Raw genomic sequence first — 26,345 nt, forward strand, 5'->3', positions numbered from 1 at the left:
AAAAAATTATTCCGGATTTAGGATCCAATTTTCGGAAATTTTTTTTCCGGTTTGGGTAGTTTTCGAAAAAAAACTAGCGGTTTCGTTAGTTTTTTAAATTTATATATTTTTTGGATATAAATAAAAAAATCGGCCATTTTTTTTGTTTTTTTTACAAAACATAAAATTTTATAATTTATTTATTTTTTGTATTTAAATATTAGAAATGTTTAATATATTTCTTTGAAAATAGATGGAATACAATATAATTTGATTTATTAGAAAAATAGACGGAATTCAACATTTTTCAGGCCAAATTTTTGACGGCTGTAAGAAAAATTAATATATTTCTTTATGTGTTATTGGAAAAAAAAATACTTTGAATTTGAGTTATTGATTGCGATTTAAAAGTAACTTCTAGATAATACAGAAAATATTGTGATCCATCTAGTACATTTAATTTTTAAAAAGTTATATCTATTTTGAGAATTCTTTTTGAAACCGGAGAGATTTTGATCGATTTGGACAATTTTCGAAATCCTAAATTTTTTTTTTTTGGATATTAATAAAAATTTCGATACGTGCGGCCATTGGATTATTTAATCTGCCCTCACAGATATCAAAAGACCACAATATATAATTAAACAAATATATGCTCAAAGAAAACCAACCAGAGAGGCTCAGAGGAGTCACTTCTAACCGGAGGAGGTCCAATGTTGAAAACTACCATCTATACATGTTTTCTTCTTAAGGTGGCCACAATTATGATAAAAAAAAATGAAGTGTTTGCTTTCAAGTGCTGTGATACCGTATAAGGTATGATATCTAGATAATGAAAGAGAAGAAGCAATTTGACAAAAAAAGTTTTTCATTCATGCATCCAATTAAGAAGCTAATCTACACATGCAAGCAGGAGTGTTCATTGGATTGGTTCACTTAAAAATATCAGAAGCAAATTTATTGAAGTACTTTATCGAAATAGTGGCTCAGTTCCTGATAACTTCTTATAATTGCGTATGAGAAAAAACTATTTAAGAAAAAAAAATGTGCCCTAGACCGTCCTTATTTTTCAAAACCTTAATGGTAAGAATTAATATATACTATCTCTTCTACTCATTAAGAAGACCTTGTTGACTTTTACTGTCCTCAAATCCACCACAGCATTTCTAACCTTAATTTCCAATTTACCGGGGTTCAATATCAGTAATTGAAACCTCGTTTGGTGACATCGGGACAGACTTGGTTGAGGACCTGTCAGTGTTGCCTCCAATGTTAATAAATCCACTTGAGAATGAGCCAGCACGTATGCTGCTCTTTGCAATGCAAAATGCGGGCTTAGACGGAGTCTCGAGAGACACTGTTTCGCTACCAAGCATCACGGCCACAGTTGACATAGATGGTCTATTTGCCGAGTTGTCCTGGACACACAACAACGCAATCTGTGTGCATCTCAACAATTCACTCCTCGAATAGCGCTGACCTAAAGATGGATCTGCTACTACTGTAATGGTACCATTGGTCCAGTGCTGCCATACCTATATATGTTATGGTAATTTCAGTTTTGTTAGTATACAGTTTCTTTGTTGATTATAGAATAATAGATACAGAGGATCAGTTCTCCTACTTACAAAGCTCAAGAGATCTTCTGTCTCATCATTCTCAAAGGTACCACTGTTCTTCTTTCCAGTTATAATCTCTAAAACTAAAACACCATAACTGAAAACGTCTGACTTGATCGAGAAGTGGCCCCGCATTGCATACTCTGGGGCCATATATCCACTACAACAAATTATGTATATCAACGTCAGTTTTATTATGGTAATTCAACAATTATATTACTGCAATATATACCTGTACGGTACTTGTAATATAATTGAGTTCTTACAATGTTCCTACAACTCGATTTGTGATCTCTTGAGTTTGGTCTCCTCCAAAGAGTCTAGCCAGACCAAAGTCCGATATCTTTGGGTTCATGTCTGCATCGAGCAAGATATTGCTTGCCTTCAGATCTCGGTGAATAATTCTTAGTTGAGAATCCTCATGTAGATATAACAACCCTTTTGCAATTCCACAAACGATCTTGTACCTTTTTCCCCAGTCTAGTAGGTGCCGCTTCTCAGAATCTAAAAAAGCAGATAACGAGGACCTTATTTAGGACTAGCAATGTAATTTTTCTAATATTTTCAACTACTATACATATATATAGCTATCTACAATTTATAGACTATATGCCCGCATTTCCAAATAATTAAAGCCAAACTATGTTTAACTATTTTTGTCAGGGCTAATACAATACTCATTGGGTCAAACCTAAGCAAAAACTGAAAATTCACCAAACAGTACTTCAGATTATTAGGAATCAACAATTTAATTGAAACACAATTTTTTCTTATAGAGAGAGAAAAAACTATTACCAAAAAGGATTTGGTCAAGGCTTTTGTTAGCTACATATTCATAAACAAGCAATTTCTCTTGGCCCTCCAAGCAAACACCAAGAAGTCTAACAAGATTTTTGTGTTGAAGCTTTGCTACCAAAAGTAGCTCATTTTTCAATTCACCCATTCCCTGGCTGGAACTTTGAGAGAGCCTCTTTACTGCTATTTCTCGCCCATCAGGCAATACACCCTAATAGAAGAAAAAAATGCAATTACATACCATAAATGTCTTCATAATTAGTAATGAAGTCAATTTGAGTATATTCCGACCTTATATACAGCTCCAAATCCACCTTCACCAAGTTTGTTTTGCTCTGCAAAATCAATTGTTGCAACTCTTAATACAGAGAGATCAAGAAGCAATGACTCGACACTTTTGATCTCCTCGGGATTACCCACATCTGTACATTGAAACCAAAATCATTCAGCATGTGCCGAAATTAGTACTAGCTACAAATTAAGTCGATAAAATAAAATTTGATTTTCTTATTACTCAGCAATGGTTTTGTAAGTCCTGATTTTCTCCTCTTTATAAAGCAGACACAGAGACCAGCGATCACAACAAAAGCAATTAGGACCAGTGGTATAGTGATTGCCAGAATTGTACCAGTTGAAGTTTTCTTCTTGCCTGCATAAAACACTTGAGAGCTTACAAACACGTGTAAAGTAAAACACCTTTCGATTTGAACAATTTTTTACAACAATAATGTAATATATATGAAATGGTTGTATTGCAATTACGAAATGGATATATACATCAGCACTATCTTAAACAAGTAATATTATTATTCAAGACGGGCATAAAATACACTCAATCAACTCACACTATCCTGATATGACATGCTATACAACGTGCCAATTTGAATTTTGAACAAGGTTTAAACAATGATTTTAAATAGTATTATGCAAGAAATGGTAATTTCCCAGAAACCACTTTGAAAGCTATAAAATACTGCAGCCCATGTCATCCACAGCCCACTGATGCAACGATTCAAAGCTAGATGGACATCACACGTTTGAGGGACCAAATTGAATAACTTAACATTTCCAGAAAAAAATTTAGAGTACCAATCGTCCAATCGGCTGTTATTTTTTTGGAAGAGCAGGTTCCTGTTTTCCCTCATTCAACCGTCCAGTTTTTTCATGCACGAATTTAGATGAAAGATCAATGGTTGGATGAGAAAAAAACATATTTCTTTTTTTTCTAAAGAATAACAGCAAATTTCCTCGCCAAAATTTAGGTAGAAGGGCACCAACCTTTTGGCAGCTCCCTTTATGAATTATGACAGAACGACTTCTGTTCCTATTGACTGGTTGCCGATTATCGGCTACGGTATACCACATTGCATCCAACTTTCTTTTTTCTATTCCAATTTCCAAAATCGTTTAACAACCATAATTTAAGATATTTAACAAGATGTCTTAACAAGACATTTTGAACTCGATCGTACGTAAGTTCAAATAGTTAAAAACACTAGAACATATATATTGTCAAGTGCCAAAATAATTGACTGAACGAGGACAGCAGACTGAATTAGGAACGTATGAGTTCATAATTAACTTTAATCATGTGTTCAACTTCAAATAAAATTGTGAACGCATGAGTTTCCGGTTCATTTTGAACATACGTATTCACTATCGTAAGTTAATACTGACTACACATGAATTCAGAATTAATTACAAATAATGTGTTCAAAAAGCAATCATCGATACTCTAAACAAAAATATTATTATCAACATTTTAAATTTCGGGATAGACAAAAAAAAAAAAAATTCCATTGCATCTTGATTTTTATTCGTTGTTATCGTGCTTGAGAGTTGAGACTCATGCACGCGGTAAAACTTTATACAGGGGCTATGTGGACATTGACGGCAGGCGCAGCACATATGATGTATAATTGTATTTGCTTGTAAAAAACTTGTGGGTGCGATCGATCCAGCTAGCTAAATTCGCGAGTTAGCTCATGCCCGGTATGGCTGGTTCAAAACTCTTTTTCTTTTTCTAAACACTAGTCGTATCTGGGTATCCATATATAGCAACCAATAACCATGCTTATTAAAAACACATAGCTGTGAGCTATCATATAATTTGAAAGATTATTACAGATTATTATTTGTTGTTAGTTTGCACTTGGGCCTTACCTGAAAGTTGGGCTTCCAGTTAACTCCCTAAATAGTGTATTTGTTTCACGCGTCTTCATCTTCTTCTACATATTGATTGATTGATTGGGGCATTGTTTGACTACTAACAGTAACAGTCTTACTTGGAAGGCTGTCTCTCAGATTGTGACAGTAAGGGGGCCCAAAGGATTTATTAACACTCAAAGAGGATCACTCATTCCACATGGCTACATCAACCAACCAAATATCTAATTACATTCGCTTGGAGTTGGAGTTGCTGTCACTAAACAACTAGTCTAATTTCTTTCTTTGAACAATCCTTTTTATTAATTCTCTCTATAATTATATTTAAGTTTGTTATATACGAAACAATAATTTATGATTTACACCAAACTTATCAGGAAGAACAGAGGTTCAGTCAGCAAACATACGACAGGTGGCATGGCATAACTAAACGACGCTGTTGACTAACTAATTGACTAACGAATGAGCAAGTGACGACTATTCAAACTGCCACGTCATCAGTCATAACGTTTTCTTCCAGCAATTAATGTTAGAGACCTGTGCTAGACGGCAAGTGTACGCACAATTAATGGAATGAATCATCTATCTACCTCTGCCTCTGTTCACAAACAATTTTGTTTGGGGGAATTTTTCACGGAAAAGAGTTGACGGGCTAATAATACAACTAAAAGAGCAAAGATCAAGGAATCACAAGTGCTTAATTAGAGATTAGAAGTGATTTTGATACCTTCCGAAGGAGGGTTTGTTACTCGAGGTGGTAGACTTTGAGCTGGAGCCGGAGCCGGAGCCGGAGCTGCTGGAGCTCTAACTGTTAGCAGCGCCGCCCCACTATAGAATGAATAAATCTCGTACCGAATGTTACACCTCACACCAATAACTCTCCCTCCTTGCTTTCCAATGAAATATTTGGGCATCGGATTGATCAGATTTTGCAAGCACGAGTTGCAGTCTGTGCCTGACATGTCTGGTGTACACTGAACTAGTCCCATTATCACTGGAAAAGAATCAGTGGAATTCATCTGTGACGTCCCAAACTTCTTTGAATCATTGAATGCCGCATAGTTGGCTGTGGAGTTCATGAGATAATCAACGCGATTATCAAAGAGGGTAAAGGACACGCTCACGTTTTGGGTATTGTACATAATGTGCGTATTGGAATTGTTAGTGGATGAAAGGAAGTTTTGGTTTGAATACCGTAGGAGGCAGTAATCGTAATAAATAGTTGCCTCTTTGTCATAGGGGCAGATATTTTGGATATCTTGAGTGGCATGATTGAGGCAAGAGGAGCAATCCGAAGAGTTCACATCGCCTCGACAGAGGACTAACCCTGAAACCAGGTTAGGAGTACTGCCGACGGAGCTCTTGGCAAAACCAAAATTTGTGGTAGAATTGGTGGAACTTTTCGTGAGGTCAGTGAAGAGGGTTTGGAGATTTGATTCGTATGTGCTGTTGGTCGTGTAATTGCCGGTTTTACCGCAGTTTTGATACAAAGCATCGGCAGCCTCAGCTGCAGGAGAGGCAAAGAGAAGGAAGAAGAAGAAGAAGAGGATGGGGACGAGTGGAAGGACAAGGTGAGGTAATTTCATGGTGGGAATTGAAATTATAATTGTGTGGATTTTGACTAAATGCTAATCTGCAGACTGCCGGGGTGAGAAGGAGGGTCTTTTATGGAGTTTGGTTTGCCCTTTTCCTGCCAAATAGGACACTCCATAATTGACTAATGGGAGTCTGCTCTTCAGTCGGTCAAAAATCAATCCATTATCTCCAGCACTGACGTTTTATACTAGTTAGTTAGTACAATTGTTTAATTCAATTTAAATGTGCAAAATTTACCAAACGATAAATAAATGATGTATTTTCCATACTCGCTACATAGACGGAGTTTCTTTTTTTTTTTTTGACGCCCGGTCATTAAAAGATCAAATACTTTTTCATTTCTTTTTAACTTTTTTTTTTTCCTAATTATGTTGTATCTTCTGAAGTGTATTTTGATGAACAGCTGGATAACAGAAGATATGCAAAACATTCCGAAATTTTTATTAATATCCAAAAAATATATAAAATTTAAAAAACTAACCACGTTTCTGCAAGAATTCAAAATCTATCCAAACCGCAAAAATTTATTACGATTTTTGGTAGAGTTGCCGCAATTTTTTTTTGCAGTTTCTTTCCAATACCGCAAATTTTTTTTGCAGTTTCTTGTCCCAATACCGCAAAAAAAAATTGGGTTTCGGATCAGAGGCTTATTATAAATCCTCCAAGCGCGCTACAGACTCCACATCACTTTCCCTTGGCCCCTTCTAACAAAACCATTCGGAGATCTGACTGTCTAATCGATCGACTCTTTGATTAAGATATTTTAATTTTTTGTAATTTTAATTTTAATTTAGAATATAATTAATTAGTTTATTTTAAATGGTTTAGAATATGAGTGAGTCTATGGTACTATGCATATTACGATTTGTTACTGTGCTACGGCTCTATATTCGAGTTTTCAAATTCTAACTGTCGATCCGAACCGTTCATCTTGTTCTCCATATTAATATGTGTTTGGAGACCAAATTTTATATTTTTTGAAATTTTTTTACTATTTTTTTAGATTTATTAAAAATCACTGTTTTTGGATGGTCCAGAATTTTCAGATCAAGTTATTTTCTAAATGTCTAAAAAAATAGTAAAAAAATTTCAAAAAATGTAAAATTTGGTCACCAAACACATATTAATATGGAGAACAAGATGAACGGTTCGGATTGACCATTAGGATTTGAAAACTCGAATATAGAGCCGTAGCACGATAACAACCCGTGATATGCATAGTACCATAGACTCACTCTTAGAATATTGTCCGAATAATTTAGAAATTCCAAAATTGTTTAAAATAATTTAGAAAATTCCAAAATAGTTTAGAATAATTTAGAAAATTCCAAAATGGTTTAGAATATTTTAGAAAATTCCAAAATGGTTTATAATTCAGTGAGTTTTCTCATTTATTTAATTTTTCAATTTCTTATATGTTATTATTTTTTAGATTGTAGTTTATTATCCATGCCAACAAAAACAAAAAATGATAACCATCTGTGTGAAAATTTTTGTTGGAGGAGAAATCAAATACAATGGTGACAGTGTCTTTTACAGTACCCGGACTAAATGCTCATTACAGCTAATCGTGAACCATAGCTTTGATTATCTCCAAAATGAGATTTATAAACTGGTTGGGTATAATGTTAGTGAAGCAAATATGGAAATCCAAGCCAAATTTAATGTATACTGATGGCCAACGTGACTATCAATTAGTACTGGTAACAAACTAGCAATCGTTCGAAATGATTTTAGAAATTGTGGCATCTTTTCCTCATAGGTTACAGTAGAGATGGTTGCCCTTGCAATTGATGACACCATTAGAAGGAATGTGTGCGCAAGTATAGCTCATGTCTGGGATGTCGTTAAGGCAACTCACAAGAAGGTAACCCCCGAGTACAACAAATTATGGCGAGATCGTGAGCTTGCTATTGCAAATCTGTTTGGGAGTTGGGAGAACTCGTACAACTTATTCCACTATTGGAAGCCATAAAAATAAACAATCCAGGAACTAAGTATTGTGTGACATCGACCCCGATTGATAACTCAACTGATAGGCATTTCAAAGCAGTGGCATGGGCATTGGACTGTGTATTGTAGCAATACCATTTCTTAGACCAGTGATTAGTATCAATGCATGTTTCATGTCGGGATGGTATCAAGGTAGGTTGCTAATGGCATGTGCGTACGATGCCGAAAACCAATTGCTTCCATTGGCTTTTGGAATTGTGGAGAAAGAAAGCGCATAAAACTGGATTTTTTTATGAGATGGTTGCGGTTGGAAGTAAATGGAGATAATCGATTCTTTTGTGTCATATCTGATAGACATTTGAAGATTAAAGCCATGTTTCAGGATCCATATCTCGGATGAGATGAGTCTACCAATCAATGTGTGCATCGTTACTATTCTTGACATATTGCCGAGAACCTCTTCAAGCACGTGGGGGCATAAGAGAGATGTTAGCCCTTCCATAAATGGATGCATAAAAGGATGCCATTGACACCCCTAGACTAATGAATTAGGTTCAAATAGCTCAACATGGTTTTTTTGTTTATTTAAATAGACTGAAAAGCCCTTCCATTTTATAAAAAATGACTTACACAATAAGAGTCTGACAAAGAGAAAAGTAAAATTGCAATTCTATATGAAATAAACCCAAAATGACATTTTTGGTCTAAGAAGGACACCCAGTTTCATAAATCAGATACTAAACACTCTGACAGGTATCAAAGTTCCAGCTTTATTTTATTCATCATAGACCTGGCATAAACGCAAGAACCCTTAACCCTGCTAAAGAACAATAACAAGTAGTTTTTTAAGCTTATTGGATTTAACCTCATTAATTAAGTATACAATATAATTAGCTTCTTGGGTTGATATTCATTAACTAATCATGTACTAGATAAAAACAACAAAAATAGTCTCTTACATAATAAAAGAAATAAAAAATAGTATTTTACATAATAAAAAATAACTAGTATTATTTTACATGTTAAAAGTATTTCTTCATGAGTTTGATCTCCTCGGATAATTGTTAAATTGTTGTAGTATTTGAAAGGGATAAAGTGGAAGATTACATGTTAGAAGTATTTCTTTAGCTATTATATCAGTTGATTGTTTCCCTATTGTTTTTTAAGCACTAAATTGATTTAGTTTTTCTGAATTGTCTAAAGAATATATGAGTAATCAAGACAAAAAAAGGACATAAAAAGGACCAACGGAGCAAAATTTATATTGAACATGTATAACTCTTTTAAGCTACTAAAATCTCTGAAGCAAATTTATTCAAGTACTTGATCGAAGTAGTGGCTCAGTTCCAGATGACTTCTTACAATTGCACAAGAGAAAAAAATATGAAAGAAAAGGAAAATGTGCCCTCGTAGCAACCTTATAATTTTACAAAGCTTAGTAAGAATTAACATACTAAATTGCTGTTGCTCATTGATTAGACCTTGTTCATGACTTTCACTGTCCTCAAATTCACCAGAGCATTTCTAACCTTCATTTACAATCTACCTCGGTTCGATCTCAGTAATTGAAACCTCATTTGGTGACATCGGGACAGACGTGCCTGATGACTTGTCATTGTTGCCTCCATTGTTGTTAAACACATGCACTTGAGAAGGGGCCAGCACATATACTGCTCTTTGCAATGCAAAATGCGGGCATAAAACACATCAGAACTTGCAAACACGCCTAAAACACCTTTGGATTTGAATATGAAAAAAAAATCATTCAGCATGTGCCGAACTTTTGATCTCCTCGGGATTACCCACATCTGTACATTGAAACCAAAATCATTCAGCATGTACCGAACTTAGTACTAGCTACAAATTAAGTAGATAAAATAAAATCTGATTTTCTTATTACTCAGGAATGGTTTTGTACGTCCTGATTTCAGCTATTAGAACAAAAGCAATTAGGACCAGTGGTACAGTGATTGCCAGAATTGTACTGGTTGAAGTTTTCTTCTTGCCTGCATAAAACACTTGAGAGCTTACAAACACGTGTAAAGTAAAACACCTTTCGATTTGAACAATTTTTGTTTTTGACGACAATTAATAATTGAGTATATATCAAATGAGATGTAAGTATTACAATTATGAAATGAATATGTGCAGCATAACTATCTGGAACGTAAGTAATATTATTCATTCAAGATTTGTGGGTGAGATCCAGGCATCCAACTAGCTAAACTCGTGAGTTAGCTCATATAGCTGATGGTAATTAATAATATATAATTGTACCCATTATAACATGCACCCACAGGCAGAGGGTATATTAACTATATATCCAGTAACCATGGTTACTTATTTCAAATAGATTGGTGTGAGCTATTATATAATTAATATAGAAGATTATATATATATTCCAGCCCAGCTTATTATTTGTAGTTAGTTTACACTTAGGCCTTAATTACCTGAAAGTTGGGCTTCCAGATTTAGTATTTATTTCATCCGTCTTGATTTTCCACAATTAATATTTAATTGATTAATTGATTGATAGTGTACGTCACTGTAGACTACTAATAGTCTATTATTGCTTTGAAATTAATAGACAGATGGTGAGGTAAGTGGTCCAAATTAAGGATTTATTAATTAACACTTAAAAGGATCGCTCATTCCACAGAGGTAGGCCAATGTCACGACCAGATGTCCCACATGGACATGGCCACATCAACCAAATATCTAACTTGTTTTCTTCCTTGAACACTCGATAATTTTATTAATTCTCTTTATAATTTATTTATTTATTTTAGTTCGTTATATACCAAACAATAATTTATGATCGATTTACACATAACTGAGCAGGAAGAACCGAGGTAGGTTACAGTCTGCAAACATACGACAGGTGGCATAACTAAAGGAGGTATAGAAAATGGTGTTGACTATTCAAACGATGAGCAGAGCAGGTGAGTAGGCGACTATTCAAACTTCCAAGTCAGCACTGCAGCCATTACTTTTGCTTCCAGATATAAAGACGGCAATTCAGTTAATGATAAGGGACCAAATCAAATCAAATCAAATCATCTACCTGTGACCTGCCTGAATTCGGATCACCTCCCCTACCGTATCTATAATTAATCTATCTGCACGAATCTCAAAAACGGACTCTATGTTTAAATAGTACCTGACTGAATTCCAATCGGTCCCTCTGCTCATCAGTTGCCCTGTTTCTTTTCTAAGCATAAGCAACAGAACAGAAGCAATTTTGTTTTTGTTTTTGTTTCACGGAAAAAGTTGACCAGCTAATATAATTAACTATTAATGCATTTTACTTCTCAAGTGCTTAGAGAAGTTGGGTTTTGATACCTTCTGAAGGAGGAGGAGGTAGAGTTGGAGCTGGAGCAGGAGCATTCTCTGCCGGAGCTCTAAGTGTCCGCAGCGGTGGTCCACTATAAAATTAATAAATCTCGTATCGGATGTTACACCACACATTGAGAATTCTGCCTCCTTGCATTCCACTGAAAAATTGGGGTAGCAGACTCATCTGATATTGCACGCAGAACCTGCAATTTGCATCTGATGTGTCCGGTGAACACTGAACTAGTCCCCTTATCACTGGGAAAGAATCAGTCGTATTCATTTGCCAAGTCCCAAAGTTGTTTGAATCATTGAATTCAGCATAGTCAGCTGTAGAGTTCATGAGGGAGTCGACAAGATTGTCGAAGCGGGTAACAGACATGTCCATGTTTGAGGTATTCGCATCTGTAGGAAGCAGAAATCGTAATAAATAATTGCTTCTTTGTAATAGGGGCAGAGATTTTGGATATCCTGAGTGGCTTGATTAATTGAGGCAAGAGGAGCAAGCCGTGAAGTTGACATCACCACGACAGAGGACTAGCCCTGAAACCAGGTTTGGAGTACTGCCGACGGAGCTCTTGGCAAAACCAAAGTTGGTGGATGAATTGGTGGCGTTTTTCCTGAGGTCAGTGAAGAGGGTTCGGAGATTTGCTTTGTATGTACTGTTGGCCGAGTAATTGCCGGTTGTACCGCAAGATTGATACACAATGTTGGCAGCCTGAGCTGCAGGAGAGGCAAAGAGAAGGAAGAAGAAGAAGAGGAGGATGGGGAAGAGGTGAAGGATAAAATCAGGGAATTTCATGGTGGGATTGATTCAGAGTGAATGCTCTGCGGTGGGAAGGAAGGAGGGTCTTTTACGGAGTTGGGTTTGAATTCACTCCAGTGCAATATCTGAGGTGTAATGAATAGATCCAGACCGTTCTCTTAACTTATCTCAAAACTTGGTCCAGCTGGAATTAATCTGGACCGTTAATTTCAGGTACATGAGGGATCCGGACTGGTTTGGTTTGGCCTGACAAAGCATAAGCATTGACTAATATGAGTTTGTTCTTCACTCGTTGAAACTTTAAAATATATAATATAATTGGTGAGACCCACAACAGAAAATGATTGGTTCCGAAATATTAATGAAGGGGTACTCTTTAATGTCCAATTAGAGCAATTCTTAATTATTCCCTCTCTAGAACTAGAATTAGAAGACTTTAACCAAATTTAAATCGCGTGGTTAGGGGTGTCAATGGGTACGGTACGGGTCGGGTGGAGACATTTTCATACTCATACCCATTAAAATTGACCTTATCCATACTCTACCCATACCCATTAAAAATTAATCTTACCCTACCCTACCCTTACCCATTAATATTATCGGGTAACGAAACGGTAGCGGGTGAATAACAGATAATACTAGTACAATAATTAGTTTTATTATATTTTACAAATTAAACATCAAAAACTCATTCATTTTAACACATATATAAGTGCAAATAGATGTGCAATCAATTCTAACTAAATTAATTTTTATAAAGAATAAAAATTCAAAAATACGAATATACATTTCAGTGGGTTGGAAATTAAATTGAATATATATTTGAATTTTATAATTACCCTATAGGGTAACGGGTACGAAATAATCATTACCCATACCCTTACCCATTTATTTAACGAAAAAAAATTCTTACCCATACCCATACCCAATAAGCTAACGAAAAAAAAAACCTTACCCAAACCCACCTTATCGAATACGATACGGGTCGGGTAAACGGCTAAAAAGGTACCATTGACACCCCTACGCGTGGTGCCACATTTTGTAATAAACAAAGTCCACATAATTATTGCAGCAAATGCATGTGTATTGCGAAAACCACCTAATCTTTCGTCGACACAGTTTGCACTCGGAAGAATACGGTAAAATATAACAAGCAATTGTAAATGTATTTATATATTGTATGTACATATTCTCTGAAATTAGTTATGTTGTTAATTAGAAAAAAAATAGTACCACTGATAATGGCACTATTAACACTTTCTTTTCGCAATAACTTTCATAATGGAGATGTAATGAAGCTCTTTAATAAAAAAAAAAATGTAACTTTCATAATTCACTTTGACCATAGTTATTAACACTATATATTAACTAAATATTATTTTACTCTAATGCCACGTTGACGAAATTTTTATAAATATTATATTGTTACTTTCTCACATTTAAAGAAGCAAGATACAAATAAAATACCACCAAAAACTTTACTGAATTAACTTTTATGGACTTTATATATTTCAAATAAATCTTTTCTTTCAATCTATTTCTTTTTGGTTTGATCAAATCCAAAATTATAAATAACACAAAATAACAAAATCCATTTTTTTTTAATTTCTAGCATTATATATTCTGATATTATAAAAAAATAAAGTCGTACTTAAATACTAGAAAGGCACAATTCCAAAACAGAAATAGTACAAAATTGCTAGTTTAATAGTACAAAATTGCGAAGCAAATTGCAGAAATGATGCTTAATATGTAGGTGGAAAACTGCATATACAAAAATCAGTTTTATTAGTTTTTTTTAAGAACTAGCATTCGGTTTAATAGTAAAGGTACATCTCTCCTAATCTGAGAGGAAATGAGTTCGAAACCAGATGGTTTTCTCTTATGAACAATTAAATGAAAATTGATATGTTAGACTTCCATCTTTCTATATTAAAAAAAAAATTATCAGTTTTTTCAGGAATTTTTATTAACAACATACATTATTTATTATCAACACTATCTAAACTTTTTAAAATTATAGACAGTTTTGTCCTTCATTTTCTTGAAAAATTGTTTTTCCTTATTCATAATGAGTAAACTTCTTGTCTTAAATAATCAATTCATATAGTAAACAAATTTTCGAATAAATTATAATAGATGTCATATTTATTTTACATTTCTACATTTAATATTCTTATCAATAGCAACACTCAATAGCAGCTATCAAAGTAGTAATTTATCTGAGCAAAATATATAACACCTAATGATTTGCCTTAACAAAACATATGATAGAAACTGTACATGTATGTAGATATGTGGCGTTGATAATTTTTTTTTTTTTTTTTTTAAGGTTGGTTGCATGGCAACCAATATTTTTATAAATAATAGGTGTTACTTACAATAAAATTTACATCACTCAATCTATATCATGTCATGACCTCAGTAAAGGATTGAAGACCTGTTGGCATTGTTAGTTGTGAACCAACACGCCTCTCAGTGTAGCAAAAACTATTTGCACTCTTTTTTTTTTTAGTTTCTTTCATCTTTCTAGTATTTCATTTAAAGGAAATTATTCTCATAGAATTTATTTTACCAATTATGGAAATCATACAGCTAATGAATATAAATTAAGAAAAGAAAGACAAGCAATTATGAATGAAACAAAAAGGCACATGAAGAGAAGATTTATAAAATAGGTTAAATTGTCCTTTTTAAAAAAATAATAATAACAATCAATTTCTTTTCTGAAGATTTTTTTATTTCTTAAAATATCACTTATTTGTGTTACCTTCTCTGTTGTCATTCTAAAAATAGATGAGGAAAAAAATTCGGATGAGCACAAAATAATATGATAAATTAAAAAAAATTGTTGGCATAATCCACTTTATGTAATTACTAGTATTGTGCTCATGTATTACAACGTAAACATATTATAAGAGAAAAATAAAAAGCATTTTATAGAAAATAACATATTTTAATTATAAAAAATAGACCAATGAAAAAAATAATTATTCAACAATATTCATTAATTATATATATTAAATAGATTGGAACGGATATATATTATACGAGAGCAAATGTTACGTTACGAAATTTTAATAATTAAAGTCAAAGGATTTAAAAGCAAGAATCAAAAATTTTGCTAATAAAATGGAAGTTTAAACCTTAATTAAGGTTCCCCTAAATAAGTAAATTAAGTATGAATCAAAACCGCGTTGAAATTTCGAGATTTTGAGATTTTATAGGCTGAGTGCGGATGGGTTGACCCGCACTGCGGGTGGGTGCATCCGCACTCATTCAAACATGTGTTGATTTGAAATTCTGAAAAATTGGCTAAGTACTGAGTGCGGGTGAGTGACCCGCACTGCGGATGGGTTCAGCCGCACTCATGAATTCCTGTATTGAATTGAAATTCCTGAAAACGGCTAAGTACTGAGTGCGGATGAGGTTGACCCGCACTGCGGGTGGAATTCATCCGCACTACGCTCGGACTTTTCCTGAACTCTTGCCTAAGTCCCGAGTGCGGGTGAGTGACCCGCACTGCGGGTGAAGCCACCCGCACTGCGGGTGATTTCTGTGTTAAATTTCACTTCCGAAAACGACCAAGTGCTGAGTGCGGGTCAAGCCACCCGCAGTGCGGATGGGTGCATCCGCATTCAGAGTAATTTTAACCCTAAAACTCAAATTGAAGCTTCTCTCTCTCTCTCTCACATCACTATTTCCCCATTTTTAAGTCATTTTCGTCCCAAGAGAAGGAAAAAGAAAGAGAGAGTTTCCCGTCTAACTTAAACCCCCGATTGTTGCGAGAAATCGAAACTGGAACCGAGTCAGCGGCCGTGAATCTCTCCTAGCTCTCCTGTTCGGTATTTCTTTCTCTTCCCATTTCTCTCTAAAATCTCGGATTTCTCAATTTTCTCGGATTCTCGTTTTAAACTCGAGATTTGTGTTCAAATTGCTCGAGGACTAGTTCCTCTACACTCCTTACTAGTTTGTTTGTCAATCTTTTTCCCGATTTCTTCCGATTTGTGAAATCTGATTTCTAGGGTTTCGTGCCAAAATTGAAAGTTGGCATAATCGTGATTTGATTTGCTTAACCCAACCAATTAGACTTGTAATCGGTAGGGTTGCCTCCTGATCATGAATTTTTAGAACATTTAACGGCTGATTTGAGGTTTTGACCAAATTAGGGTTAACCAAACGGTAAATTGAAATGAACCGAGAACCAAAGTTGTGAAACTGTGACTGAATGGTTACCTAATTATAATTGTGTAGGGTTTGAAGGAACCCGAGGTAAATGGTGTGATTTGAAAGGTTGTAAGTAAGAAATCAGGAATTGAACGGATTGGTACCAAAGGATAGAAAATTGATTAAGGTGTAAGCCTGATGTAACTCGAGTAAATGTTTCCAATAGTGAACCAATGTTAAACCAAGTATACGTATAATATAGGTGTAGGCTCGGTCGAGCAAAACTTAGCGAGGCAATTCGAGACGCCCGATCCGTAACTAAGCGGTACGCTCGTCATAATAAGGTGCGGGATTCTTGGACTTGTTTGATACTTTATTTTCAGGAATTAAACTGTGTATTCGTTTGTCATGTTGAATATCATTGATTGCATCTGAATTGTGTAAAGCATTTGCATAGCCCAATCAAATTAAACTCGAATTGATGTGACTTGAGTGATTTGCATGCTGGTATGGTTGTAGGTTGTGTCGATCTATTATGATCTGATTTGATTGAAAGTCACCACGATTGATTTGATTTGATTTGATATGTATGTGAATGGATTTACGAAGTTAAGCACTTGGATCCAATGAATTTTCCAAGTCGGGCTGTATGCTGACTTGGATTCCCAGGATCCTAAATGGCCTTAGGTGAACGGCCCTCGATATTCCCAGTACCGGTTGGGACGAGGGAGGGTGATTATGTTATGAGATGTGATTGGAAATCGTGGGTGACATGTGTAACGTCTATGGCTCGGTGGCATTCTCCTACGTGTTAATGCATTTGAAAGGTCAATTGAATATTACGACTATTGGAATGATTCCAAAGAGGATTTTCTTTATGTGATTTGAAACCAGACTGTAATAAACTGTTAAGCCAAGCGATTGCAGATGGGTGTCAGATAAAGGGTCCAGCGGTTGGCCATCTGTAGGTGTCAGTAACCCTACAGATGTGGGTTTGATAATGGTTCAGCTCGAAAGAACATCTGTAATTGCTACAAGCCCTATTGAATTGAGTTAAGCCAAAATATATGTTGTGTTTGAAATTCATCTTGGAAATTCCGTGAACTGTGTTTCAGGTTGATTAAACTGTTGTCGAGCATTGGCATTCTGTTATTTATGATTATATATATATGTTTGAACTGTTATTGTTTGGGTTTCATTGTTGAATATAGAGTTTGATTGCAAGTCCAATAGTCTATCTGTGACAAATTCGCACTGGGAATTTATTCTCACCCCCACCCTCCCGGTTATTTTACAGGTACTGGTGCGACTGATTCCGGAGAGGCACGCGAGTAGTAGGCCATAGTAGCTTACCATCTCAGGACCCTAGATATTTTGGTGTATAGTTTTAGGGTAGGCCTCATGGTTGGTATCCGGATGAGATACTTATGTTGTATCATTTACTGTCCAGACTGTGTACTCTGATTATATATTAGAAACTTGTTTTGAATTGCGTGTTGTTTGGTTTAAATTGTTAATTGCCTTGTAAGCATACACGGCGTTGTATGCTTACGGAGGGGGACTGTCACGACCTGTGGCCGCGGGGTGTGACAGCAAATATGTTCAAAATTCAGTATTTCATAGAAAATAATTAGTTGAAGGGCTTTCATTTTATACATTTTTTTTTGTGTGGTATTTTATATTATAATAAGATAATGTAATTTCTTATTTTACTATTTGTTCTATATATTATAGTCTTGTTGAATGAAAATTTGTATAGGTTTTGCTATTAATGTGGATGTGGAATCTTTATTGCTGTTACTTATTAACAGGTATTAAAGAGGTTTGGTGCATTTTATTTCAGACCAAATTAGTTCAAATTCTAATTAAACAATTCAAACAAAACTAGAGTGTGACGTGCTCATGATCAAGAGAGGTTGGTGAGTTTTGATGTTCCATTTGTAAAATTTAATAAAATTAATTATTAGATTAAATTTATTTATTATTCTCATATGCTATTGTTTTGTTATCTAATAATTTTAATAGATAAGGATATATAGAATTTGGTAATGTCAATTCTTAACAGATAAGTGTAAAATAAGAGTAAATTAATTCTCAATAGATACGAGTATGAAAATATTTGTAACCTATCTGTATTGTAGCCATTGACATCCCTAATTGTTAATGAAACAACAAAATTTCTTATTCGGCCTCAGGACAATTAATAGCCCTGTTTTCTGATAAGCTTAGACCATTTCTTATGAAAAAAACTACCATTTTATTTTAACGAGACGAATTGACCGACTGAATTGTTTTTCCTTGCGTTTGTTTCAACGGGCCAAATTAAATTATAATACCGACTGAATTGTTTTTCTGTGTTCATCGTGGTGAGTTCTAAGTACACTGACATTTCACCGTCAATGCATGCAGTTGACCATTACGTACTAAATAAATAAATAAATTATGTAAAACAAGAACAAATTAAGGCTAACTGCAAATACCTTGAGGAGGAGGATTGATGAGCGGAGGTGTCACAGCTGGTGCATTATTCTCAACCGGAGGCGTAAGCGACAACAACGATACACCGCTGTAAAACGAGTAAATTTCATAGCGTATGTTACACCTCACACCAAGAATTCTCGCTCCTTGCAACCCTTCCACGCTAAACTGCTTCAGAATCTCTTCAATTAGACTATTCAAACATGATGCACAGTCTGAATTAGACATGTCGGGTGTACACTGTACCAATCCATATGTCTCAGGAAAGGCCTGATGAGACAGATTCAATTGTCCTGTTGCAAACTTTTTTGATCTATTGAAAGCGGCATAGTCTGCCATGGTGTTCATAAGGTAGCGTACATAATTATCATAATGGGTTTTGGATCCTGTTACATTCTGAGTGTTCCACATATAGACTTGATTGGTATTGTCGGTTGATGCAACGATCCTCATTTCCAATAGAGATAATCAACAAACAAAAAACAACATCTATTAAAATTGAAGGTAACAGATACAATATCGCTAGCCCCAGCTAAACGATCCAGTTCAAAAGAACTTTCAGAAATAGTTTTGTTCTAAGATAAATTGGATCCACAATCCACTTCACCTTATATAGGCGATCTAAACAGCAAAAGAAACATACAATCTCATTGGGTAAATTGTCCTAATTAGCCTTCAATTGACACGTCAGATAAGCGCTGATGACATGTCCTAATTAGCCTTTATGATGCTCTCTATTCTGCCAACCAACTCCCTCTCCAGTTACTTCAACCCTGGCCCGCTTGTCATTGTATCCTTCCACTAACGTCTCTATTGCTACTTTAATTCTCTGGGACCCAGCTGCAGTAGTTTGAGCACTCAACTCCGTTACTGTCTGATCCCGTTTCCTTCCATCTTCTTCAATTGTTCCAACGGCCAGTCCCAAATAGAATTCAATTTGTTGCAGTTGAAGAGAGGAAATTTTGGTTTGAGAAGCGGAGGAAGCAGAAATCATAATAAATAGTTGCCTCTTTATCATATGGGCAGAGGTTTGGGATATCCTGAGAAGCTTGAGAAAGGCAGCAAGAGCAGGTAGAGGAGTTGACATCCCCACGGCAGAGTACTAAAGTCAATCGATCAAAATTAATTTAGTATAAAGTCAATCGGTCAAAATTAGATCGTTAATAAATTAATTTTAATGCATTCATTTTTTGAATGTTTTTTTACCGTTTGACTTTATACTCAATTAATTCGAATGTTTAAAAAAAATGAAGTGTTTGCTTTCAAGTGTTGTGTTACCATATAAGGTATGATATCTAGATAATTAATGAAAGAGAAGAAGCAATTTGACAAAAAAAGTTTTTCATTCATGCATCCAATTAAGAAGCTAATCTACACATGCAAGTAGGAGGATTCATTGGGTCGGTTCAGTTAAAACTGAATTAAAATAGTCAAATTAACATTTTATCCGGTTTTGAAAAATATAACCGAACCAGTCAAAATAAACTTGTCAACTTAATAACAACCGAATCAAAATAATCAAAGCAAATTACAATTTTTTGGTTGGACCAAAACAAGAAAAATTAAATTTTAAAATATCAAAATTCAACAGATACACAAATATATTTAATAATCATAGAAATAATTATGAATTATATAATAAGTTGTTCACATTATACGCACGGTTCAATTGCATATAGGAAAACCAAACCAAGTATAAGGTAGAGGGGAATGTGAGTGGGGCCCAGTATCAGAGTTAAAGAATTGAGTAGTGGTATAGTGCAAAGACTGAGCATAAGGGAGGATAGGCAGAATTGGAATAGTTGGATGAGAGGAGGGAACATCGTGTGACAAAAGTGTTGCGTGATCTAACCCCATCATTGAAGTTGCGAAATCCAAAAACCACGCGCGGCATGCTTGTACACATCTTCGTTGCGGAGATTGCTGATCGAATCGGGTCGGGTCAATATATAGTAGAACGAATCTTGAAATTCTCCTGATCGAATCTTTATATTCTGATAGCTTTCAAATACTTGTTTTAGCATTGTAGACTTGTACTGTCATAGCACAGACTAAACTATTCCAGGAATCAAGAAAATAAAAATATATTTCAGTTTTTTTAGATAACAAAGGGATAAAGGGTGACTGAATTGTGGGACAAATGACTGTAGAAGAATAAATAAAAAAAAATTGTTCTTAGGGGATCTCACCAATAAGGTTTTTAATACCTGGATAACCTCATGCAAGAATCCAAAGTAGCCATGAAGTGCGCTAGGTGTTGATGAGGGCTGGCCATTTGGCTCCGGTGCGTAGTAATTCAAATATAAAAAAAAAGCCGAACCAAAGGAATTCATAAACCAAACCAAATCGGTTTTGAAAAATCCAAACCAAACCAAATATAAAAAACAGAAGTAATTAAAAAATTCAACCGAACTGATCCAACTAAACCGAAAAATTGAACCATTTAATCCAAACTTTTTCAGTTCGGTTGAAAACTAAATAAACACCCCTACATGCAAGTTCTTTATACAAGAAAGGAAACATTTACAATACATGATCTAATAAAAATCAGAGCCAATCAACAATTAGTCCTTTTGAGTGGGAGATTTATCTCGTGGTTCAACCAGCTGAATTAGTCCTCGAAGTCGAAGCCCTCCTCAATTCCCTCTTTGAGTCTGAGACTTATCGCATCGTTCGACCAGCCACAGACCTCCCAGCGCTCCTCAAAAACCTCAGGCAACAAATGTATATCTTCCTCGTTCCATGATAAGTGCATTTCCTTGTTCACTGATAAGTGCATTTCCTTCAGATTAGGAAACCCCCCTGAACCGAGAGAAGCTAGGAGCAACTGGTCATCAACAGACATCACAAGTATTCCAACTGTGCAAAAGGTTGACGGCAAATTCTTTAGTTTTGGGCACAGTATTATCGAGAGCTTGTAGAGGCGCGGTAAAACTTTGTGGCCAGCGGCCACGACAGACCACTCTTCTAGCTCCAGCATGCCGCACAGTTCTAGCTCAACTAATTGTGTGAATGCTGGATCACCACCGTGGAACTCTGAATCCAAACACTTAATCAAAGGTAGGCTGTAAAGGTGTAGGACCTCCAAAGAAGGAGCTTGTCCGATAGAATTTAGACTCCGAACTTCCATGAGACCATTGAGTTCAAGTGTTTTAAGGGATCTAAGCTTCTGGAATTCTGGAAGGGTTTCGCACTTGAAACATGATTCTAGTGTTAGGTGAACAAGATTCGGTAGTTGCAAGTTCATCAGCCACTTTGGGAGTATTTTGCCTAGATAACCTTCAATCTTCAATTTGGAAAGCATATTTGGTGGGTGCAAGTTTTCAAGTATTTGCTCAACTCGTGCAATATCAATAGTGTATTCTAGTTTTGCGATAATTTCAAAATACTCATACATGCTTTTCTCTAATTCCTCTGTATCAATACTCTTTCTTTCATAATTTGTACAAGCATGTAAATTCCACGATAGTTTTAAATCTCGCAAATCATTTTTAAGAATCAGTTTAGCCTCTTCCGCCTCTTGATGCGTTTGCACATTTTCTAAGTTCTTTATTTCTAGTTTCCCCTTGAGATCAAGTTTACCCAACTCTGTCATGCTACATTTGGTCTTGCCACCTGGCACAAATATTGGCATAGTACGGAGATGACAAAGATCTCCAATCCCACAAGGTATGCAATTGAAGCATGTTCCTAAATCAAGATGGATGAGGCTTCTCATCTCCCTTATTTTGCTCGGAAGTTCATGCAGCAAGTAACAATCTTTAAGACGGAGTGACTTTAGATTTATGAGATTAGCAATAGACTCGGGCAAACTTTCAATGTACTGGCAACCAGAAAGATCCAAGTCCCGTAAACTCCTAAGCTGACCAATAGAATCAGGCAAAGAGCGGAGACTTATGCAACGGCAAAGATCTAGTATTATTAGGTTGCAAAGTTCTCCAATTGAGTCCGGTATATTTTTGAGATACAAACAACACCCCAAATCTAGAGTCGTTAAATTCTGGAGGTGGCCAATATCTGAAGGTAATGCTTCTAAATGAGTATGTGACAGATCAAGATACCTTAAGTGTGTAAGTTTTCTCAAAGAGGTGGGCAATTCGTTTATAGGGTACGAAGAAAGATAAAGCGCCCTTAGGAGTACGAATTTAGAGCATACATAAATAAGGAAATCCTTTTGCTGCTCGTGCTTGTCCCAAATATTGGTACAAGATTGGACTAGATATAAGGTTCTTAGATTTGAGGAAATTAATTCTGAGGATTTGAAAGTATCACATACTAGGCCATTTTCACAAACGAAAGATGAGTATCGTGTGTTTTCTGTGATGTTTATTATTCCGTTGGGATCAACAATCGAACATTCTTCACTGGCTTCATAGTTAGCCAAATCATGAATCAAGTCATGCATCTTAATACAGCCTACTGGTTGGCCATCATTATACAACCCCGCAACTTGAAAAAGGGATCTAGACAGAAATTCCTCGACATACTCCATACCAACATCTTCTAATTCTTCTCTAGTACCCCTAGGCTGAATAAAACCTTCTGCAATCCAAAGTTGGATCAACACATGAGTATCTATGGTTTTGTTCTTTGGGAGCAAGGCACAATATGCGAAGCACGGTTTTAGATGAGGGGGTAAACAAATATAACTCAACCTTAAAGAAGGAAGAATTTCATCCTCTACATTAGTTATGTTCAAGATATCACTATCCCGAATTGCCAGCCACTCCCTTTCCCTTCTCTTAAATCGCATCAAACTTCCTAAAACTTTTGTTGCTAAAGGCACTCCACCACATTTTCTCACTATCTGCTTTCCTATAGTCACCAATTCTGAACTGGCATCGCTGTTTCCTAGTGTAAATGCCCTTTTCTCAAACAATAGCCAGCAATCCTCCTCCGATAGGCCGGTTAAGATGTATGGTGATACCGTACCCATTATGGAAGCGACTCGGGTGCTTCTAGTTGTTACTATGACTTTACTACCCAGTGCACCGATTGTTAACAAAGTTCTCAATCGATCCCATTTTTCACTATTCTCATTCCACACATCATCTAGCACAAGCAAAAATCTTCGGCCTCCTAGCCGTTCTTTAAGCTTGTGTTGCAGTAACTCTAGATTTGAACCAGAGTTGCTCTCTGTTATTAAACCCAATATGGAATTGGTAATTCTTCTAATATCAAAGTTATCGTTGACACTAACCCATATCAATTTTTCAAAATGTTTCTGCACTCTCTCATCGTTGTAAACTAATTGGGTGATCGTGGTCTTTCCGAGGCCTCCCATGCCAACAATTGCCATGACCCCTATATTGTTTGTATTTCCCATATTGATTAATAAATCAATTATATTTTCCCTGTCTTCCTCTCTTCCATAGACCTCGGACTCGATCACAAATGAACTAGACTCCCTCACCATGCTATCCTCCCCATTACCCTCTGTTGTTATCTTTTCTTGCAAATGGAATTGGGATCTCTCTGCAGCGATCTCATCTAATTTTTCCATAATTTTCTTTGCCTTGTGGGCAAAATTAGATCTGGACTTAATTGAGTGTGGAATCGATGAGAGCTTGCATACCTTTCCCTTTAAGCCAGGTATATTCTTGTTTTCTGATTTATGAGCCTCTAAGGATGCATTGTCGAGCAAATCATCTATTTCGAAAGCCACGTTTTTTAGCTTCTTCAGCCACCCTTTCAGTGCCCTTCCCTTCTCTTGCCTCCCCTCAGCATCATCTAGTACATCTTGTATCGCCTTGAGGGTGCCTTCGAGCTTTTTTAAATCCTTGTTAGCACCACTGAGGAGACCATACTCTTTTATTAATTTGGTCCCCATCTTATCACAAACCAGCCTTACAAGACTAGAAGCAACGACTTCAGCCATTGCTATAGGTATTACTCTTCAAATCTGTTTAATTTTTCTCAAGGTAATTGTGGATTTGAGGATGAACTTTTGCAAACTTTGATATGCAAACTAAGAGTTATAAGGAATTAATGAGGTGGAAGAAAGAAAAATATCTATGAGCGTTATGTGGAAATGATCAGAAGGTAGCTTTTGAAAGAAAGTCTAGTCTTTGATATAATTAAAATTGAGCTGGAAGGAAATTTCGAAGCAAATTATGAGGAATGGAAGAGAAGTTGCTTTAGGATGCAAGTGTCAGTGTTTGATTTTTAATTGATAGATATGACAACTTTAGTAACTTTCACTTTATTAGTGCAGTGTGGGACCAAGTCGTTGAGAGGCTAAATTGTTGAAGAATATTGTAGTGTGTAGTGGATGCAAGTCTCAGTGTTTGGTTTTTAATTGATTAGGTATGATAACTTTAGTAACTTTCACTTTATTAGTGCAGTGTGGGACCAAGATGGTGAGATGCTAAATTGTTGAAGAATATTAATTGTAGCATGTAGTGGATCAAGACTTGGAATTATTATGTAGATAGCATGGAAGTGACTTGAATTAGCCTATATTTTAAACTAGCTCTAATGACCTTGTCTCTTTAATTAAAGGCTCAACTTTATTCAGAAAATATCCTAGCTAGTGTATGATCGGAATTTAATTAACATTTTTAAAAAAAATACTAAGTATTTATGGTTGTAACTAAGTTTGGTTACTGCTATGTTGCATGAATACGGGTACGGGTATTGTATCGGATACGATACGGTAATTTTTAAAAATCTCAGATACGATACGTCAATTATATATATTTTTATTTATTATTTTAGTTATGTATTAATTACTACATAAATTAAATATTAAAAATCCTTAAAAAAGTATTTCGTATAAGTTAAGTACAGTAGCTGCTGCATTGTAACAACAAAATTATGGTGTAGTGGTTAAGGTGTTGTTGCATTAACCACAACTTCAAGGTTCGAGTCCCTTGTTTGGCACCAATTTTTAATTAATTCACCAGTCTGCGTGCGGTTCACAGCTCACGGTGCACCAAAATTGAAATAGAGAGAACCAATCCGGTCACGACTCACAGGTGAAATTCAAAGCTTCTGTTGGCACCAATTTTTAATCAATTCAGAGAACCAGTTCGGCTTAATCAATTCAGAGAACCAGTAAATCAATTATTTACTGGTACTGGGTGAAGAAATTAGTTCTTAAGTGTCACTTTGTTTTTTTCTTAATTTTTTTTCATTATATACCTTAAGGGCACAAAAGTCATTTTTCATTGAATTATTTTCTATTTTTATTCCGATCAACAAAATTCAATTAGAAATCATCTGTATTGAACTCTATTGAATTGAAATCAATTGAACTCTAACACCCTCATGGTTCCGATCATACCCTAACTTAAATTGGGAGTAGAAATCTTTAATTCAACATGTAAAAGCGGGTAAAAGCAAATTGGGAGTACAAAATATGATAATGCACCTTTTGTCTTTTTATCAGCTTCAACTCTAAGTACAAAATAAAAAAAAACGAATTCCTTCTAAAACGTTAACTTAAATTGGCAGTAGAAATCTTTAATTCAATATGTAAAAGCGGGTAAAAG

General features: G+C 35.4%; 2 protein-coding genes and 1 long non-coding RNA gene across 5 annotated transcripts; all 3 read right to left on the bottom strand.

Annotated features, from left to right (window-relative positions):
- Positions 1-922: 922 nt before the first annotated feature.
- On the bottom strand, positions 923-19,284 carry LOC144547848 (cysteine-rich receptor-like protein kinase 6). 3 transcript variants are annotated; one of them, XM_078296536.1, is made up of 7 exons: positions 18,855-19,284; positions 2,908-3,042; positions 2,685-2,815; positions 2,394-2,604; positions 1,865-2,102; positions 1,608-1,758; positions 923-1,514 (listed from the first exon to the last, which is right to left on the bottom strand). In XM_078296536.1, the coding sequence occupies exons 1-7, from the start codon at positions 19,261-19,263 to the stop codon at positions 1,164-1,166; spliced, it is 1,626 nt and encodes a 541-aa protein (XP_078152662.1). In that variant the 5' UTR covers positions 19,264-19,284; the 3' UTR covers positions 923-1,163. The 3 variants fall into 3 exon arrangements, with proteins under 3 accessions (XP_078152662.1, XP_078152660.1, XP_078152661.1); XM_078296534.1 differs by lacking the exon at positions 18,855-19,284 and adding an exon at positions 5,287-6,256; XM_078296535.1 differs by lacking the exon at positions 18,855-19,284 and adding an exon at positions 5,323-6,235 and having other exon boundaries at positions 2,908-3,054.
- Positions 9,363-12,361, bottom strand: LOC144547849 (uncharacterized). Its single transcript, XR_013509158.1, has 2 exons — positions 11,451-12,361; positions 9,363-10,114 (listed from the first exon to the last, which is right to left on the bottom strand). It is a non-coding gene; the product is annotated as an uncharacterized LOC144547849 (long non-coding RNA).
- A 1,918-nt stretch (positions 19,285-21,202) lies between the features above and the next one.
- Positions 21,203-25,010, bottom strand: LOC144547845 (putative disease resistance protein RGA3). Its single transcript, XM_078296530.1, has one exon. The coding sequence runs from the start codon at positions 24,728-24,730 to the stop codon at positions 21,464-21,466; it is 3,267 nt and encodes a 1,088-aa protein (XP_078152656.1). The 5' UTR covers positions 24,731-25,010; the 3' UTR covers positions 21,203-21,463.
- Positions 25,011-26,345: the final 1,335 nt, after the last annotated feature.

The sequence above is a fragment of the Carex rostrata genome, chromosome 32 (genome assembly GCF_964058835.1).
Source record: "Carex rostrata chromosome 32, lpCarRost1.2, whole genome shotgun sequence".
NCBI classification, from domain to species: Eukaryota; Viridiplantae; Streptophyta; class Magnoliopsida; order Poales; family Cyperaceae; genus Carex; species Carex rostrata.

Excerpts from the sequence above, each read along its gene's own strand:
- LOC144547848 (XM_078296534.1), bottom strand. The coding sequence starts at position 6,145 with ATGAAATTACCTCACCTTGTCCTTCCACTCGTCCCCATCCTCTTCTTC. Across the intron at positions 3,043-5,286 it reads AACAAACCCTCCTTCGGAAG|GCAAGAAGAAAACTTCAACT; the intron begins GTATCAAAATCA and ends TGTTTTATGCAG. Across the intron at positions 2,103-2,393 it reads CCTTGACCAAATCCTTTTTG|ATTCTGAGAAGCGGCACCTA; the intron begins GTAATAGTTTTT and ends CTGCTTTTTTAG.
- LOC144547845 (XM_078296530.1), bottom strand. The coding sequence starts at position 24,730 with ATGGCTGAAGTCGTTGCTTCTAGTCTTGTAAGGCTGGTTTGTGATAAG.